Source organism: Stenella coeruleoalba, assembly GCF_951394435.1.
Source record: "Stenella coeruleoalba genome assembly, chromosome: 20".
Taxonomy (NCBI): Eukaryota; Metazoa; Chordata; class Mammalia; order Artiodactyla; family Delphinidae; genus Stenella; species Stenella coeruleoalba.
The window spans coordinates 51,768,282-51,786,978 of NC_137166.1; the positions used below are offsets into that span (position 1 = coordinate 51,768,282).

At 51.7% G+C, this 18,697-nt stretch overlaps 2 protein-coding genes across 4 annotated transcripts; both read left to right on the top strand.

The window, feature by feature from the left end:
* Nucleotides 1-1,438: 1,438 nt before the first annotated feature.
* Nucleotides 1,439-10,994, top strand: FLT3LG (fms related receptor tyrosine kinase 3 ligand). Of its 3 annotated transcripts, none has more exons than XM_079907785.1 (8): nt 1,439-1,480; nt 1,829-1,895; nt 2,497-2,607; nt 2,938-2,991; nt 3,193-3,336; nt 3,799-3,937; nt 7,968-8,155; nt 10,771-10,994. In XM_079907785.1, exons 2-8 carry the CDS (start codon nt 1,863-1,865, stop codon nt 10,981-10,983), a joined length of 882 nt encoding a protein of 293 aa, XP_079763911.1. In that variant the 5' UTR covers nt 1,439-1,480; nt 1,829-1,862; the 3' UTR covers nt 10,984-10,994. The 3 variants fall into 3 exon arrangements, with proteins under 3 accessions (XP_079763911.1, XP_079763913.1, XP_079763912.1); XM_079907787.1 differs by having other exon boundaries at nt 3,853-3,937; XM_079907786.1 differs by lacking the exon at nt 1,439-1,480 and adding an exon at nt 1,576-1,676.
* A 989-nt stretch (nt 10,995-11,983) lies between these two features.
* On the top strand, nt 11,984-15,753 carry RPL13A (ribosomal protein L13a). The gene is made up of 8 exons (XM_079906736.1): nt 11,984-12,068; nt 13,654-13,726; nt 14,096-14,161; nt 14,370-14,471; nt 14,675-14,760; nt 14,940-14,999; nt 15,324-15,446; nt 15,638-15,753. Exons 1-8 carry the CDS (start codon nt 12,054-12,056, stop codon nt 15,722-15,724), a joined length of 612 nt encoding a protein of 203 aa, XP_079762862.1. The 5' UTR covers nt 11,984-12,053; the 3' UTR covers nt 15,725-15,753.
* Nucleotides 15,754-18,697: the final 2,944 nt, after the last annotated feature.

Sequence of the window (18,697 nt, forward strand, 5' to 3'; positions counted from 1 at the left end):
AAGTTAGACTTCTTCCTGAGCCTCCAAGCCCCAACCCTCTAATCACATGACTGGTTTTTCTGGTCCTGACCAGCCCCCATCCTGAGTCCCTCATTAGTGTAAACTCAGGTGTGGTCAGGGAGCGCCCCTCATCTATGAATAACAAAGACAAGCCTATCACCTGGAAGTTCCAAGGACTTAGAGTTTGTCTCCCGGGAAACAGCCGGAGACCAGATGCATTCTCCAATATACCACAACAATGCCGAAGGGGCCAGGATCCACTTGTTCATTCATTTAACAAATGTTGACCGAGCACTTGCCGTGAGCCACGCACAGTTCTTGGTGCTGGAGATCCAGCAGGGTAAGCGGACACTCACCGTGGTCCTCCCAGAGCTGACGTCCTCATAGGGACAACTGACAATAAAGAAGAAAAGTAAACGGCAATGGTGTGTCAGAAGGTCATGAGTGGCGAGGGAGAGAGCAAAGCAGGGATGAGTGGGAGTGCTGGGAGCGGGGTGCAACTTGAAAAAGGGTGGTTGGGGAAGGCTTTGCCTTGTGTAGTTGAGCAAAGACCTGAATGAGATCAGGTTGAGCCATGTGGGTATCTGGGGGAAGGGCATTCCAGGCTGAGAGAACCACCAGTGCAAAGGCCCTGGGCCAGGAGCATGCCTGCCTTAGGCCAGCTTGGCTGGATTTGAGCGAGGAGGGAGGAGAGAGGAGACAGGGGACAGGGCCAGATCCTGCAGGTCTGTCTAGGCCACAGTGAGGACTTGGACTTTTGTGGCAGGTACGGGGTTGGGCGGTGGCATTGGAGCAGAGGAGGGACGTGAGGGGACTTAGGTCTTCACAGGCTCCCTCTGGCTGCATATGGAGAACAGGCTGTGGCAGGTGAGGGCTGAGGCAGGGAAGCTGATAAGGTGAGTAGGGAACAGTGATATTCAGGCAGGTGATGGTGGTGGCAGTGGGAGTGATGAGAGGTGGTCGGATTCTGGATACATTTTGATGGTCAGCCAACAACTTTGCTGACGGACTGGACTGTCAGCGGATAGTGAGAGGCAAACAGAGTCACAAGTCCCCTCCATGCCTTTGGGCCTGAACACCTGGAAGGATGGAGCCGTCACTTACCTCGATGTGGAAGGTGACCGGGGTTGGGGGCTGGGGCTGAGGTTTCAAGGCAAAGATGAAGGGCTCAGGGTGACCGCCTCCTGGCCCTGTGTGATTAGCTCTAGCTAGAGGCAGATCCATGTTGGAACCGCAGCTCCCCATTCACTGTGTCCCCCGCCTCCCAGGGAACAACCCAACCTCAGCCCGCTTGAGCGGGAGTCCCACTGAGGCGCCCTTTGCGGCGTCAGCTGCCACTGTCACCACCAGGTGGCGCCCCTTGCACCAGCCCGATTACCCCCCCTCCCAGCTCACTATCTCCCCCCAATATTTCCTTTCACTTTCGATCTCTGGCTGTCACCCGGCGTGGCCCCTTCCACACCCAGCTGGGGCAAGCCTGGTGCGTGAGGAGAAAGGGGATCCTGGTCCCCGAAGGGCGGGGCCGGGATCCCCCTCTTGGGGCTGAGCGGAGAGGGGTGGGGGTCGGATTCCTGGGTCCCTGGCCCGGGGAGGGCTGCGGGCACCGGACGTCGGGGTTCTTAGGAGAGATGAGGAGTTTTCACCATAACCGTGCTTCACGCAGGAAGCTCTATAGAGTAGGAGGCGGAAACTTAGCCACATCAAAGGACCGAGGGAGGGGCGGAGGGGCGGGGATGGGGAGGGGCGGGGAGGTGAAGGGGCGGGAGGGGCGGGCAAGGAAGGGGCTGGGGTGCGGGGGTCCGAGACTCGCTCTTCTGTCCCTTCCAAGATCCGGCCACAGGCATGAGGGGCCCCGGGCCGAAATGATAGTGCTGGCGCCAGCCTGGAGCCCAACTGTGCGTATCCCTGGGGGTTAAGGTGGGGGGAAGGAAGAGCGGTGTCAGGATGGGCAGAGCTGAGAGGGGAGATGGACAGAGTTGGGGTGGACAGGGTGTGGGGAGATGGACAGGGGTGGGGAAGATGGACAGAGTTGGGAGGAGATGGACCGAGTTGCGGGGAGATGGACAGGGGTGGGGAGAGATGGGTAAGGGTCGGGGGAAGAAACAGGGAGGTGGGTACAAATGGTAAAGCTGGGACCCAGATCTAGGGAGAAACAGGAGAGATGAGCATGGAGGGGCAGAGGAATGGACAGAGATGAGAAAATTCTGGGCAGAAGTGAGCAGAAGTGGAGAGAGATGGGTCGAGGTGGGGAGATGGGGGGCGAAACAGATGGGGCAGAGGAGGTGAAAACTGGTCAGCGCCCGACCAGAGGCAGAAAGAGATACAGGAAAGATGGTCAGAGGTGGGCACACAGGAGCCAAGAGGAGGAGGAGCTGAGAAGTGGAAGAGCTGGAAAGGAGAAAGAGGGAAGAGAGACAAGGGGGCCGGAGGGGGCAGCCTCGACAAGGGAGGGGGCGGGGCGGGGCCAATGGAGGCCTCACCCCGCGCCGCCCGCAGACCTCGCTGCTGCTGCTGCTGCTGCTCAGCCCCCGCCTCCGCGGGGCCCCGGACTGCTCCTTCCCCCACAGCCCCATCTCCTCCACCTTCACCAGCACCATCGGCAAGCTGGTGAGCGTCCCTGCTCCAAATCTGAGGCCCAGGTTCTGTCTCTAGGTCTGAGTTCCCCCTGTCTAGGTCTCGGTGGGTGGCTCCCTGTCTCCCCACTCTGGGTCCCCGGCTCTCCTCCCCCAAGTCCCTGCTCCCTTCTCTATGGGTCCCTGTCCCCCTCTCTCCGGGTCCCCGCCCCCTCCGGGTCTCTGTACCCCTCTCTCTGGGTCCCCATCTCCCCACCCTGGGTCCCGCCCCCTTCTCTCTGGGCCGCTGTGCCCCCGCCCCCAGGTCCCCATAGCTCTCTTTCCTCCTGTCTGCAGCCAGGCCTGACTTTGTTTTCTCCCGCAGTCTGACTACCTGCTTCAAGATTACCCAGTCACTGTTGCCTCCAACCTGCAGGACGTGAGTCACAGATGGGAGGGGCCCGGGATGGAGGTGGGAAGGAGAGATTCAAGACTCACCACCCCTCAGGGAGCCAGGCTAGTGTGCTGACCCGGCCCCCTCCTCCCCCGGGACCCTGGAGTCCCGGCCCCCAGCCCCACCAGTCTAAGCCCCCTGCCCCCTCCGCCCACGGGACCCAGAGCCTGGGTGGTCTCTCCCCAGGACGAGCTCTGTGGGGCTTTCTGGCGTCTGGTCCTGGCCCAGCGCTGGATGGGACGGCTCAAGACTGTGGCTGGGTCCCAGATGGGGAAACTGCTGGAGGCTGTCAACACCGAGATACACTTCGTCACCTCATGTGCCTTCCAGGTCAGCCCTGAACTGGGGGAACAAGTGAGGGGAGCGCGATGCTTTCCTAGGGATTGGAAGCAAAGGTCTGCTAGGACTTACTGGAGATTTCCTTTGACCTGATCAGCCTGAGGGAGGTGGAGCTGGAAGCCCAGTCCTGCTGGGGTCCCTCAGTGCTGGGAAGGGACAATTCTCTAAGTACTGGAGGATGGCCAGGGGTCTGAGCCCAATGCACCAATTCTAAGTTTGTTTCTCAGGCCGTGTTGAAGGATATTGCTAAGGGGTTCTCACCCACAGCAACCCGGAGAAGGAGGGGATCTAAACTCCCTCCTGATCCAGGTCTGACCGCATTGCTAAGGAGGCTTCCCCCTAGCAACCTGGGGGAGCAAGGCTCCAAACTCTCTGTGAGACCCAGGGCTTGCCCTTGACCTGAGGTGACGCTAGGGGTGATGCCGTGGTGACGTCTCCCTCCCCTGCCCCCAGCCCCTCCCCAGCTGTCTTCGCTTCGTCCAGGCCAACATCTCCCACCTCCTGCAGGACACTTCCCAGCAGCTGGTGGCCTTGAAGCCCTGGATCACCCGGCGGAATTTCTCCAGGTGCCTGGAGCTGCAGTGTCAGCCGGGTAAAGGTGCCCAGCGCCCCATAGCCCACCGCCCCACCCCCTCCTCTCCCACCTTCACTAGGCCCTCACCCCTTCCACTCAGGGCTCCCCAGACCCCACCTTGTTCCTATGGGCTGTGTGACTTTGGGCCTGTCATCCCCCTCTGGGCCCCAGTTTACCCATCTCTGAGAAGGGATTAACCAATCCTGCCTGTTTCTCTGAGGTAGCTGTATGCCATAGAAATAGAATGAGAGTCACACATTTAAGTGTAAATTTTCTTGTAGCCATGTTTAAAAAAAGTTAAAAAGAAAAAAGGTTAATTCACTTATTTTTCAGGATTCTTTTTTTTTTTTTTTTTTTTTGCGGTACGCGGGCCTCTCACTGCTGTGGCCTCTCCCATTGAGGAGCACAGGCTCTGGACGTGCAGGCTCAGCGGCCATGGCTCACGGGCCCAGCCGCTCCGCGGCATGTGGGATCTTCCCGGACCGGGGCACGAACCTGTGTACCCTGCATCGGCAGGCGGACTCTCAACCACTGAGCCACCAGGGAAGCCCAGGATTCTTAATGTTTGTTATTTTTTAGCATATTATTGGTGGATTTATTTTTAAAACTTTTTTATGTTGGGATAATTACAGATTCAAAGGAAAGGAGCATAGAAACTGTACAGGGAGGTCCTGCACACCCTTCACCCAGCCTCCCCAGTGGTACCTTTTGCTTGGTAACATTAATTCTAGCACAATGTCAAAACCAGGAAATTGACATGGGTGCAATCCACAGAGTTTATTCAGAGTTTACCAGTTATATATGAGTGCATGCATGTGTATGTGTATTAGTTTGTTACAGCTGCTGTAACAAAGTACCACCAACCAGGTGATTGAAGCAGCAGCAGTTTATCTTCTTACAGTTGGGAAATTGAGGGGTGAGCAGGACCAGCTTCTTCTGAGGGCTGTGAGGGAAGGATCTGTTTCAGGTCTCTCTCCTTGGCTTCTAGATGGCCATTTTCATGTTCACATGGCACTCTCCCCCTATGCATATCTCTGTGTCTAGATTTCCCCTTCTTATAAGGATACCAGTCATATTGTATTAGGGCCCACCATTAACAACCTCATTTTAACTTGATCACCTCTTTGCAGACCTGATCTCCAAATAAGGGCACATTTCGAGGTACTGTGGGTTAGGATTTCATCGTATGAATTTTGAGGGACACATTCAACCCCTAAAAGAGAGAGTGTGTGTGTGTGTATGTATGTGTATCTATGTAATTTTTTCACACATGTAGCTTTGTGTAACCACATGTGAGTTTGTGCAACTAGATCTCGTCCTAAAACTCCCATCCTAACCCCTGTCAGCCAGTAATCTGTTCTCTATAATGATGTTATTGAATTTATTATTATTATTATTATTTTTTTGGCTGTGCTGCATGGCTTGTGGGATCTTTGTTCCCCAACCAGGGATCAAAGCCGTGCCACCTGCAGTGGAAGCGCATAGTCCTAACCACTGGACCGCCCGGGAATTCTGTGATGTTATTGAATTTATTTATTTATTTAGTGGAGCCTTAACCACTGGACCACCAGGGAAGTTCCTTGAATTTAATTCTCATAATTTTATAATTTTTAAAATAATATTTAAATCACAAATTTTGGGAGGGTGCACGCCCCGCAACTTGTGGGATTTTAGTTCCCTGATCAGGGATCGAACCAGGGCCCTCGGCAGTGAGAGCTCAGAGTCCTAACCACTGGACCGCCAGGGAAGTCCCTAAACCAGAAATTTTACTAACTCAATATTTTTTATTTAACCCAATATATTTTAACCCAAAATAATATCATTTCAACACATAATCAATATTTTTAAAAATTATTTCATGAGGTATTTCACATCCTTTTTTCCCTACTAAGTCTTTAAGAAGTGGTGTGTATTTTACACGGACAGCACATCTCAGTTCAGATTGGCCGCAGGTCACATATTTATTCGCCACGTGAGGCAAGTGGCCGCCATATTGGATGGGCCAGCCCTAAAGTTTCAAAGTGGGGAATTCCCTAGAGGTCCAGTGGTTAGGACTCTGAGCTTTTGCCGCCAAGGGCACAGGTTCAGTCCCTGGTCAGGGAGCTAAGATCCTGCAAGCCACGTGGTGCGGCCAAAAAAAAAAAAGTTTCAAAGTGAAATAACTTTATTGGAATATGACGAGAGACCACGCCCTGTGAGAACTTAACTTGTTCAGTTTATTAAGGTTTCCTTTACGGCCAAGTATATAATCAGTTTTGTAACTGAACAAGGTCTTAGGAAAATAATAGTTTGTTTTGTTTTTTGGTACGATCAGGGTTGAATCAGTGTGTATATATTCTATCAACCTTATCTTGGTATTATCAGAGACTTTCTGTCTTCGTTATATTTATCTACAAGATGTGTCAAGTTCTGAGAGGGATGGTTAAAAACCTCCCGCTCTAGGGACTTGCCTGGCGGTCCAATGGTTAGGACTCCATGCTTCCACTGCAGGGGGGCACAGGTTCCATCCCTGGTCAGATCCCGCAAGCTGTGCAGGGGGTGCACAGACATAAGAAAACCTCCCACTCTAATTATATTCTTCTCAGTTTCTTCCTGCATTTCCAATCATTTAGTCATTTATATATATATTTTTAATTTATTTATTTATTTATTTTTGGCTGCGTTGGGTCTTCATTGCTGCGCGCGGGCTTTCTCTAGTTGCGGCGAGCGGGAGCTACTCTTTGTTGCAGTGCGCGGGCTTCTCATTGTAGTGGCTTCTCCTGTTGCGGAGCACGGGCTCTAGGCGCATGGGCTTCAGTAGCTGTGGTGAGTGGGGTCAGTAGTTGTGGTGCATGGGCTTAGTTGCTCCGCGGCATGTGGGATCTTCCCGGACCAGGGATCGAAGCCATGTCCCCTGCATTGGCAGGCGGATTCTTAACCACTGTGCCACCAGAGAAGTCCTAGTCATTTATATTTAACGTTGTCATTTGTATTTACATGTATCACTAATCATTCATTCAACCAACCTTTATTAACCATCTCCCTGGCGCCTGGCATTGGAGACACAGCACAGAACAAGATCAAGTCCATGTCCATGGGAGGCTGACCTGCTAATCAAGGAGACAGACGATAAACATGTAAACATATAATTAATCAGGAAAGTGAGTGTAATGAGACCCATGCAGGCAAATTAAAACAGGGTGATGGAATCATGGGCTGAGGTGGTTAGCTGGAAAGTCACTGAAAGTTGTGAAAAAGGGAACAGCCAGTGCAAAGGCCCTAAGGCAGAAACCTGCCTACCTGTTTAAGGAATCATGAGGAGGCCCCAGTGGCTGAGGCCAAGTAAGCAAAGGGGAGAAGGTGGGTGGTGAGGGTACAGAAGGAACAAAGGGGCCCAGATCAAGTGGGGCCTTGTGAGACATCATAGCTTCACACTTTGTATCTTTCATCGTTCTATTATCTGTCCATTCATCCACTCAGATATTTACTTTATGTAAATTAAACTATTAGTTAGTAAGCACTAAGTAGTAGGTTCTGGCAATAAGCCTCCTGTCACCCTCGTGTAGCTCATAGACTATTGGGGGAAGAAGACAAATAAGCAAATCGATACATAAGCACTAGACACACATTTATCCCTTTATAAAATAAAATGTAGGGAATTCCCTGGAGGTCCACTGGTTAGGACTTCCACACTTCCACTGGCAGAGGCCTGGGTTTGATCCCTGGTCGGGGAACTAAAATCCCACATGCCGTGTGGGCAAAAAGAAAAAAAAAGTACAATGATATATTTGAAATAAAAAGTTATTAATGGCTTTAAAAAATAAATAAAATTCAACCTTACTACATGCTAGACACTGTTCTAAGCACTTTCGGTATAGTCATGCATTTAATCTTTGTGACAACCTTATGAAGTCGATACAATAATTATCCCCATTTTATGGATGAGGCGACTGAGGCCCAGAGAAGTGAGCAGCCCACCTGAGGTCACACAGCAGGACCAGGCAGGCCTTTTTTTCCTTCCCTGGCCTGCCCCTTCTTCTCAGTCACCCAGCCTCCTCTCTCCTGGCAGACTCCTCCACCCTGCTGCCCCCAAGGAGTCCTGGGGCCTTGGGGGCCACATCCCTGCCGGCCCCGCAGGCCCCTCTTCTGCTTCTCTTGCTGCTGCTCCTGCTGCCCGTGGCCCTCCTGCTGCTGGCCGCTGCCTGGTGCCTGCACTGGCGAAGGAAGAGACAGAGGATGCCTTACCCTGGGGAGCGGGTGAGCCAGTGGGGTGGGCAGAGGGCGTGGCCGGAGTCAGCTGATCCTTTGGGGGCCATAGGTGCCCTGCCTAGAGCACTGACTCCTCATCAACCTGAGGACCCTGGACTTGGTGTTGGCGTGGGTGGCATGTGTGGTGGGGGCCGGGTGGGGAACTTGAGTAGGGAAGGGGTGGGTCAGTCCGCATGCAAGAAGACCCTTCTGGGGCCATGGAGGGGGACAGACTGGAACAGACAGCAGACTGGAGGCCAAAGAGGAGGCTGCTGGGCGAGGGTTCAGGGAGAGAGGACAAGGCCTGAGCCAGGGCCGGACCATGGGGACGGAGAGGAGGGGACGGGCAGAGTCAGGGGTCAGGGATCATCGGGAGGGATGGGGCTGGAGACTGACAGGCTTGGTGGGGGGTGCGAGGAAGGAGGAAGGGGAGGTGGCGCAAGCAGAGGACGCTGGGTCTGGCCCAGTGGGGAACCTGGGGGGAAGAGGGAGATTCGGGAAAGACAGTGAGCTCAGTGGGGACCTGCAAGCATGAGGACACCGCCCACCCCGACCTCCAGGGAGGTATACAGGAGTCTACAAGCCAGGAGAGAGCGGCCTCCTGGAGCAGGCAGAGGGGACCACCTCTGCAAAGCCCTCCTGGTGTGAAAAAGGTCAGAGGGATCTAACAAGAAACATCTGGCGTCAATGGCTCACACGTAGAGTGCCTCAGTGTCTCAGGTCTTGCGCTGGAGCTTCCTACAGATTAAGTCACTTAATTGAGAAGCTGGTGCCATTATTATCCCCATTTCACAGAGGCGGAAACCAAGGCCCAGAGAGGTAAGTCATTTGCCAAAAGTCACACAGCTCGTGAGTGACAGAGCCAAGATTTGACTCTGGGCCTTCTGATTCCGGCTTCTGTGCCTTTCACTCTTTTGTCTCAGTTTCCTTATCTGTACAAAATACTCTAATAATAATCCTTCTACCATAGAGTTGTTGAGAGGTTAAGGGAAGTGACCACAAAAAACCCTTTGAGCAATGCTGTCCAAGGAAATAGAATATAAGCCACACCACACATGTGATTTTAAATTTTCTAGTAGCTGAATCTTTTTTTAAAGTAAAAATAAGCAGGTCAGTATAAAGAATATATTTTAGGGAATCCCCTGGTTGTCCAGTGGTTAGGACTCTATGCTTCCACTGCAGGGGGCACGGGTTTGATTCTTGGTTGGGGAACTAATATCCCGTAAGCCCAGTGGCGTGGTCAAAAAAAAAAGAATATATTTTATTTCACCCTGTGTATCCAAAATGTTGTCATCTCAACATGTAATCAATACTTTAAAAAATTATCAATGAGATATTTTTACATTCTTTTTTTCATACCAGGTCTTCAGAATGTAGTGTGTATGCACCACTCACAGCACATCTCAATGCATATGCCAAATTATCAGAAATATTTGATCAGTATTTAGATTCCATGAAATTTACAGTTGCATTAAGTAGATTCGTATACTCAAGTTCTTTGAAACCTACAGAAGTTTTCCAATAACTAGATCACGGAACAATTTCTAAATTAAATGATCTTTCATGTCAGCATTTGTTTTGGGGAGTACTTTTTTTTTTTTGGCTGCATTGGGTCTTCGTTGCTATGCACGGGCTTTCTCTAGTTGTGGTGAGCAGGGGCTACTCTTTGTTGTGGTGCTGTGGTGCGAGGTCTTCTCATTGCAGAACACAGGCTCTAGAGTGCAGGCTCAGTACTTGTAGTGCACGAGCTTAATAGCTCTGCAGCATATGGGATCTTCCCAGACCAGGGCTCGAACCCTTGTCCCCTGCATTGGCAGGCGGACTCCTAACCACTGCGCCACCAGGGAAGTCCCGGGCAGTACTTTTTATTACAATTCTTTTTGAGATACAATTTTTTTTTTTTTTTTTTGGCCACGCCTCGCTGCATGCAGGAGCTTCCCTGACCAGGGATTGAACCTGTGCCCCCTGCAGTGGAAGCTCAGAGTTTTAACCACTGGACCGCCAGGGAAGTCTGAGATACAACTTTTTTTTTTTAAACACATTTTCTATCTTTTTTTTTTTTAAGTCTTTATTGAATTTGTTACATTATTGCTTCTGTTTTATGTTTTGGTTTTTTGGCTGGGAGGCATGTGGGATCTTAGCTCCCCGACCAGGGACCAGGGACCAGGGATCGAACCCGCATGCACTGCATTGGAAGGTGAAGTCTTAATCACTGGACCACCAGGGAAGTCCCTGAGATACAATTTTCAGTTGAGAAGTTTTCCTCCTACCCTTGTCCCTGTTCACACCCTGTTTTCCCACTCTCCCAATAACCACACTATTAGTTTAAGTTTAAATTAGGTAAAATGAAAAACTCAAGTGTCTCAGTTTTGCTGGCCACATTTAGAGTGTACAGTATTCACATGTGACTGGTATCACAGCTGTCCTGGAGAGCGCAGATCTCTCATGGTTGCAGAGAGTTAGTTCTCTTGGCCAGCAATGCCCAAACACACAGTGAGCATTCAGGGTGAATGGAGTTGTTTTTGGCATTGAGACTGTGCCAAGCCCTGAGCTTGTTGCTTTCCTCTCCTCTGTCCACGGAGCCTCAAACAGCCCAGTGAGTCATCTATCATCCCATTTTACAGAGGAGGACACTGAGGCCCAGAGAGAGGAGTCACCTGCCCGAGGACACAGAGTCGGAACTTGGAGGAAGTCAGCTAGAAACTGGTCCTTTCCTTGGCCACATTGCTCCTGTCACTGTCTCCCCAGGATGGAGGCAACGCCAGCACCCAGCAGCAGCCCCGGCCTCACCCTCCCCACTCTGTACAAAGCCCTTGTCCCCAGGAAAATGTATATAAATCATCCTTTTCTACCAGCTCTGGCCAGGCCTGTCTGTGGATGGGACAGGGTGAGTGGATGGGGCAGTTTGGGTTTGGGTCTTGGTTTTTCAGTTAATGCAGTGTTTCATTCAATACCTATTCTCTGAGGCCTCCTGGGCCCCAGGGCCAGTGCAGGTCAGGGCTGGGACCCACACGTGAGTGAGAACCAGCCCCACCCTCTCAGGGTTCCTGGTCCATGGGGGAGAAGACAGGGGCCCCAGAGAGCCCCAGTACAGGATGACACACGCTCTAATGGAGGTAGCATAGGCACTGTGGGAGCCCCGAGGATGTACCTGAGCCAGCCTGAGATAACAGGGAAGCTCTCTAGAGAGAAGGACTCAAGCCAGATTTTAGAAGGTGGGGGTGGAGGGAAGGGCATCCCAGTCAAGGGGAACCGCCAAAGCAAAGGCTTTGTCCAGAAAGTCCAGAAAGTGAGAAGCTCCTTTGGGGAACACTCAGGCATCTAGAAGTCATTCCTTCATGCGTTAGATCTCATGGGGAAGACTATCTCCACCTTTTTGACAGGTGAGGACACTGAGGCCCATACACGGCCAGGGATTTAGCCAGATCACAAGGAAGCCGGACAGGCACCGGAATCCAGATCTCTAAGCCTAGACTGAGCGCAAAAGGGCATGCCTCGTTGCCCGCTGTGGGCCTACACGTATTATCGCTTTAGGGGGTAACAGCGCTTCTCCTCCAGCCTTCTCGCCCCCGCCCCACCGCAAACACAGCGGACAACTCACGCGAGGATTACCAGCCCCTCCTAAATACGGCAACGGAGGCTGAACAGCCCCGCCCCCGCAGAGCCCCCTCCTACCCCACGTGATCTCGCCCGGCACAGCCATGGCCGCCTAGGTTCGATAGAAACGATACTGATTGGACAGTCAAAAGACGACCCGCCTTCCAGTGGGCCTTTCTGCGCACGCGCACGGCACTCTGGTCCGTGAAAAGACGGAAAGCGGCCGTGTTGCGTCACTTCCTCCGCCCCTGTTTCAAGGGATAAGAAACCCTGCGGTTAAGGTTCCTTCTTTCCCAGGCGGCTGCCGAAGATGGCGGAGGGGCAGGTACAGGCTCTGCGCGGGCCGGGGCGGTGTGGGGCCGGGGTGGGGTCGAGACCGGACCGGGGTTGGACCTCTTTTCTCTCGTAAGTGTACTGTGGAACTTAAGATCGATAACTGAGCAAAACAGAAAGCTTTCGGGGTAAGAGGAACCCAAAACGGGAATATAAAGCGGTTTTTACGCTCTGGGCTGGCTAGAATGCGGCATCATTTTTCCCCCAGGGGGCAGTGATCGGGGCTTCCAGCACAAGAAAAGTTATTTTAAAACTAGGCCTGATTTACCTTGATCTTGGCCGGGTCTTGGCCGAATTGGGCCCGTGTGTCCTCAGCGGTGGGGAAGCACGCGGAAGGCAGCTGCGCGGCCAGGGGACGAAGAGAAGCCGAGGATTGGTCAAAATGGAGGGTACTTTCGCCCTGCCCAAAGCGCGGGTTGTTTCGGCCTCGTGGGAGTGCGTATTAGGGGTCTCCTGCAGCTGTGGGTATTTTAGCGCGAAATCTTTGCAGCGGGTCGAGAGAGCTCCTGCCTACAGGGCATGCAGGCGCGAGTTGCTCTTTTCCTTTCTCCTGGGGGTCGAGGAACTCTTTAAAGGTCTGCTGGTGCTGGAAACAGGATTGTAATGAAATGTTTACAGCAGTGGGATATCCTTTGTCCTTAACGATCTGGAGGTCCTCAAGGACGGCAGCAGAAACTTAACTCTGACTTGGCCCAGTCTTCTTTGGTAACCAATTAGATATAAAGGAGGGGATGGCTCTGGAAGGGGTGTACCTGTGATGGGTCTATGGTTCCGGAAGGAAAACCACGTTTGGGGCCAGGCAAGTGGTAGAGTTCTCCGAACCTGTGTCCCTGCATTTACGGCTCCTGGTATAGTTTGCCTTGTATTCTGTGTAATTCAGCTCATTTAGTGTTCTTGAGGCAGATATTGGAGATTTGGAGGGTTTTGACCAAAGTCACATTGTCAGGAAGTCTGGTTTTAGATTCTGTAGCCTTTTACACCGGCTTCCAACAATCACAACATGTATAAGGAAGCCCTTGGTAAAGAGTTGGGACTTTCACTTTTGACAAGAAGTTGAGGATTGGCGTTTGAGCAGTTCGCGGGAGGATGCAAATCTAGTCAGTACCAGAGCCAGCCAGGGCTTTTGACTACCCTTCCTAGTTTCATCTGGTCTGAACCTTCATGCTAGAAAAACATCTTTGAGACCAGGACAGAATCAGATTCTGTCGAGATTCTAAGGTTTGTATCCAGATCACAGGTTCTTCTGCCTGGAGGATCAGTATTGCTAGTCTGGATTCAGATGGTAGCTCATTCGCTGACTGTCAGGCATAATCTGGGCATAAAGATTCTTACCCTTCAAGCAGCTGAGATGTGAGGGGAGTCCTTGGGTATCTTACCCCACTCACTGAAATCCTGAGTCATTTGCTCTCTTGGCCTTCTCTGTATAGTGAGGCTTAGTTCCTAGTTCCTGTGTCTCTTACTTGGTTAGCAGGCACCCTGGGAGGTAGGTGAAATGATCAAGTAGGGAGGAATGATTGTTTGAGGTGGGGAGTCAAAGCTGTGGGTGCCCCTGAGCCCTCTCAACCTATCTCCAACAGGTCCTGGTTCTCGATGGCCGAGGCCATCTCCTGGGCCGTCTGGCGGCCATCGTGGCTAAGCAGGTGCTTCTGGGTAAGTCTGCCCCCTGCCCACGGCTTCCCCAGACATGAGCCTCGAGGTCAGTGATGAGCAAAAATCACCATCTTTCGTTTGAGTCTGACGACCATGAGATCAACCCCATGCACCGCTCTGAGACCTGCCAGGCTCCTCCCCTCCTAGGTTGGGGGCTCTGGGCTCTGTCAGACTAACAAATTGAACTTAAGCACGAGTCCAGCTCCGCCGATTGCTGGTCTGTGACACGGGGCAGGAGACTCCGTGCCTTCCTTGTTCATTGTGGTCGGTTTGAGACGGAAGGAGCCTCCTTTCTGGGTCCTTAGCAGTAATTGGGCCTGCTTCCTAACCTTTGACCTCCTTGATTGTCTCATTTTCCATTCCCTCTAGGTCGAAAGGTGGTGGTTGTGCGCTGTGAGGGCATCAACATTTCTGGCAATTTCTATAGAAACAAGTGTGAGTGAGGGCCTGGGAGGAGGGCTGGAGAGGGTGGACCTCTGTGGGGCTCACACTTCACGGGCTCCTAAGCAGTCCCACCAGTGGGGGGAGGTCCTAGTCTGAGTTCCCGAACACGCCCTCGGAAGAAAGGTTGTGTGCTGCGTTGGAAGGAGTTACCATCTGCCTGAGGACTCTTCAGGCCTCACACACTCTCCCCTCTTGCCAGTGAAGTACCTGGCATTCCTCCGCAAGCGGATGAACACCAACCCCTCCCGTGGCCCCTACCACTTCCGAGCCCCCAGCCGCATCTTCTGGCGGACAGTGCGAGGTGAGCTGGGCCTGAGGACCACAGGGGCTGATGGGGCGGGTGGCCGGTGATGAAGACTTTTCCCACTCTTGTTCGAGTTTCCCAACCATGAGATGACTCCACATGCACTACCATCTGAGGCCGCCTGCCTGCCCGCCCGCCCAGGTGGGGCAGCGGGGTCCTCGCATGCCCCGCTGAGCAGGACTGTTGTCCTCTGCCCACAGGCATGCTGCCCCACAAGACCAAGCGAGGCCAGGCCGCTCTGGACCGCCTCAAGGTGTTTGATGGGATCCCGCCACCCTATGACAAGGTGAGCAAGACCCATCTCCCTCAGCAGCATCTTTGTGTCTGGCGTCTGTGATGTTCTGCAGTTACCTACATTGTTTGATCCTCGTGAAAACAGCACTGGCTGAGACGCCAGCCCGAGCCAGCCTTCTTCCCTGTCTGTCCCTCACTCCAGGTCTCTAAGTCCCTCTTCTTCTCTAACAGAAAAAGCGGATGGTGGTTCCTGCCGCCCTTAAGGTTGTGCGTCTGAAGCCTACACGGAAGGTGAGTTCCGGGGTCTGCTGAGTGATGCCTTGGGGTCCCAGGCTTCCTGGGGGGTGCACCTAGGGCCCTAAGATTGGCAGATGATGGTTTTTTCTCACGATGGTCTGCGGATGCCACTGTGGGCAGTGCCGATAATGCCAATGGCTCAGCTGATGCCAGGAGGAGCAGAGAGCCCTGCCAGGGGTAGCCGTGTCTCTTGAGCATGGGCTTGCTGAAAAGTTGTATGGCTAGACTGGGATCTTCTAGGACCGGATGTCAGCTCCCTTCCCCTAGTCACCCTGGCCTCGTCTTCTTACAGCTTCGTTTCTCCCTCTCCCCCCCCAGTTTGCCTACCTAGGGCGCCTGGCTCATGAGGTTGGCTGGAAGTACCAGGCAGTAACGGCTACACTGGAGGAGAAGAGAAAGGAGAAGGCCAAGATCCACTACCGGAAAAAGAAGCAGCTCATGGTGAGGGTGGGGCTGTGGCTGGAGGGGCACCACGTTTTCTGGGGCAGGGTCTGGGAGCTGATTACTCTTAACTTGGGTCTTAGTTGTGCCCTCAGAAGGCTCTGCCTAAGGCCCAGTGTGGGTGGCCCCCTGGGATAAGGGCAGTCCTAGGGAGCAGCCACTAACCACCACCTGTCACCTTGACCCCACAGAGGCTACGGAAGCAGGCCGAAAAGAACATAGAGAAGAAAATCGACCGATTCACAGAGGTCCTCAAGACCCATGGATTCTTAGTCTGAGCCCAATAAAATTGACTGTTTCTTCTTCATGCTTGGCCTGGCCTGCCCTTCCTCCATCGCCACCCTAGGATGTGGGGGACCCCAGGGGCTGCCATCCAGGTGCCACAGGCAGCCTGGGGCTTAGAAGACTGGGTATAGCAAAGGCGCCTTAGCCACTGCTGTTTAAGAAAGGCCTTTTTAAAAGCGTAGACAGTTGTAAGGGCTGTGCAGGCAGAATTTGCCTGTGACCTATTCATTCATGAGAGTTTTAGGACATGGACAGTTCGAACAACCAGTGCTGTTGCAATACTGGCAAAAGTGAGTTGGAAGACCTAATTGGAAGGGCCACTCACATCGCTTACAGGGAGTCTGTTTAAGCTTCCCACATGGTCAGGTACTATACTCTGCAGCTGTTAGGATGTGAGAGAATGCTTGGGCAGCACGAGTCTGGGGTTCTAAAAGGTGTTTATGGGGCTTCCCTGGTGGCGCAGAGGTTGAGAGTCCGCCTGCCGATGCAGGGGACACGGGTTCGTGCCCCGGGCTGGGCCCGTGAGCCATGGCCGCTGAGCCTGCACGTCTGGAGCCTGTGCTCCACAACAGGAGAGGCCACAACAGTGAGAGGCCCGTGTACCGCCAAAAAAAAAAAAAAAACTTCTAAAAGGTGTTATGGAAGGGAAGTACGGCCCAAGGGGTCACAGGCATTGCCCTTGTGTCTTCCCTATATTTTGTGATCCAAAACTAATAAATTATTTTTAAAGAAGTTTGGCGTCTTTGCAGTGTGTGTCTGCCATAGAGGCAGGCCCAGGGGAGCAAGGCCCTCGGCGGATGGGAGGCTTTGAAGAATAAAACTGGCTGTGCTCTTTCTGCAGATGATGGATTAGAAACTGCCTTTCGTGGAGGAGTTGGCCTTTGTAGAGACTGACATGCCAAGGAATTTGAGGTGCCTATGAGATTGGTATTTATGACCTGTAGAGCCTGGTGTTGCCCAGTTTGCATAAAGTTGTCTTCTCTAATTCAGCTGCAAAGTATGGAATTGCCACCATTCTCTAAAACTGGTTCCTCACTGTGGGGCATGTGGTCTCTTCCAGTCTGCCACGCCAGGCCACGCTTAATGTGAAGAAATGGACAAGAAAAACACTTTGTAAATGGTGGTTAGGCATTAGAGAAAGTGGGATTTGAAAGCTCTTGGTGCTTTGTAAGATTAAAACTAGGCTGGTTAGATCTGCCAGGGTGAGTCCCTGAAAGGGTAAACATTAGGGTACCCAGCCCTGGACAGTCACCCTTGGTCACCTCTCAATACTTGACCCAGGTGGGCCCCCATCCCCATCTTACTGATGAGAGTTATATGCAGTCAGCAGTGTCAGCCAGGATGACACTCAGGGGCCTGGTGTGACGAAGGTACGCACATCTGTACTGGGAAGAAAGCTAGATTTGTGCTGCCCTTGGGACTGGTAGGCAATACTTGCTAGTTGGTTCACGGGGCAGATCATAACTTGGCGCACTGTGCCGTTCTCTCTTGCTTAATCTCCAAAATGTCTAATATACCACAGTGGCATAAATTTTCTCTAAGAAAATCATTTTGCAAGTGGGTGCCCTACCCCTCCTGGGGCTCCTGCTCACCAGCAGAGCTGCCTACAGAAGCAACTGAAAACCAGAGTTTAAGTCTTAAGTTTAACAGGACTGCATGTAAAAGCACAATATAATCCCCTGGAAACCACAATCCCTTATATTTGGCTTAAAAATGTAAAACTTGCCACTTCTAAAGACACCCACCATTAAAGTGATGAAGACAGGTCAGACTGGGAGAAGTTATTTGCATATCATCTCTTGCAGGACTTGAATGCCAAATATATAGAAAAACTCTTTAAAACTCAGTAACAAAGAGATAATCAAATAAAACCGGCCAAAACATGAAAACACGTTTCACCAAAGAAGATACACAAATGCCAATAAATACATGAGAAGATGCTCCTCATTCCTCAGAATGCAAATGAAATCTCCAGGCATAACCTTAATCATTCCTGCGGAACAAGTACAGGGAATCAGAACCTCTGGGCCAACAGAATGAACGTTTCCAAAGCTCCAGTTCCATCTTGCCCAACTGCCCACAACCAAAGCACCCTCCAACAGAACGTGACGTGCCAGTCCCAGGTCAGCCTCATCTCCTGGTCTGTGGGTGGGGTGCAGGGATAACGTCTTGTTTTAATAGACATTTCTGTGCTCACTGGGGAGGGCGAGGGTCTCCAGGTCTCCTAGCTTTTGGATTTCTGTTGTGAAATGCTAGTAAATGTCTGAAATCTGGCAGAGACAGGGAAATACGCCCTCAAGTGGTAACTAGAGTTAGCTGAAGTTTATTATTGGGCACCAAAGCTGTTCACACTGCAGTTAAAAAAATCGATGTGGTGGGTTGTAAGTAGCCTTAAAATGATAATGAAATTGAGGGGCTTCCCTGGTGGTCCAGCGGTTAAGACTCCACGCTCCCAATGCAGGGGGCCGGGTTCGATCCCTGGTCAGGGAACTAGATTGCGCATGCCGCAACTAAAAAGATAAGGATCCTGCATGTCACAACTAAGACCTGGCCAAGCCAAATAAATAAATAAATAATTTAAGTAATAGTGATGATAATGAAACAATATAAATGAAAAGGAAAAAAATCAGTATTACAGAAAGGAAAGGAGAGAGGTAAAAGACTGAAAAATTAGAAAAGAGGCAGAGAGAAAGGCAGAGGAGGGTGAGAGAGGTGTGTGTGTTTGGTCACAATGCAAAATGCATTTCCTACTGTGGGTTGTGATCAAAAATGTCTAGGAAGCTAAGGACCTAAACATCTCCAGTTCGCCCTCACCCCTTCAGAGTGAAGCAGTATTTCTTTTTTTTTTTTTTTTTTAGTATTTCTTTTCTTTATTCTTCCCTTATCAAAATCTCACCAGCTGCTCTGAGCAATTTGCAAAATATTGAGCATTTAAGACACCAGACAGGAAATCATACCTAATCTCA

Excerpts from the sequence above, each read along its gene's own strand:
- RPL13A (XM_079906736.1), top strand. Across the intron at positions 14,761-14,939 it reads TCCCGCCACCCTATGACAAG|AAAAAGCGGATGGTGGTTCC; the intron begins GTGAGCAAGACC and ends CTTCTCTAACAG. Across the intron at positions 15,000-15,323 it reads GTCTGAAGCCTACACGGAAG|TTTGCCTACCTAGGGCGCCT; the intron begins GTGAGTTCCGGG and ends CTCCCCCCCCAG.
- FLT3LG (XM_079907785.1), top strand. The coding sequence starts at position 1,863 with ATGATAGTGCTGGCGCCAGCCTGGAGCCCAACT. Across the intron at positions 2,992-3,192 it reads TTGCCTCCAACCTGCAGGAC|GACGAGCTCTGTGGGGCTTT; the intron begins GTGAGTCACAGA and ends GTCTCTCCCCAG. Across the intron at positions 8,156-10,770 it reads TGCCTTACCCTGGGGAGCGG|AGGAGGACACTGAGGCCCAG; the intron begins GTGAGCCAGTGG and ends CCCATTTTACAG.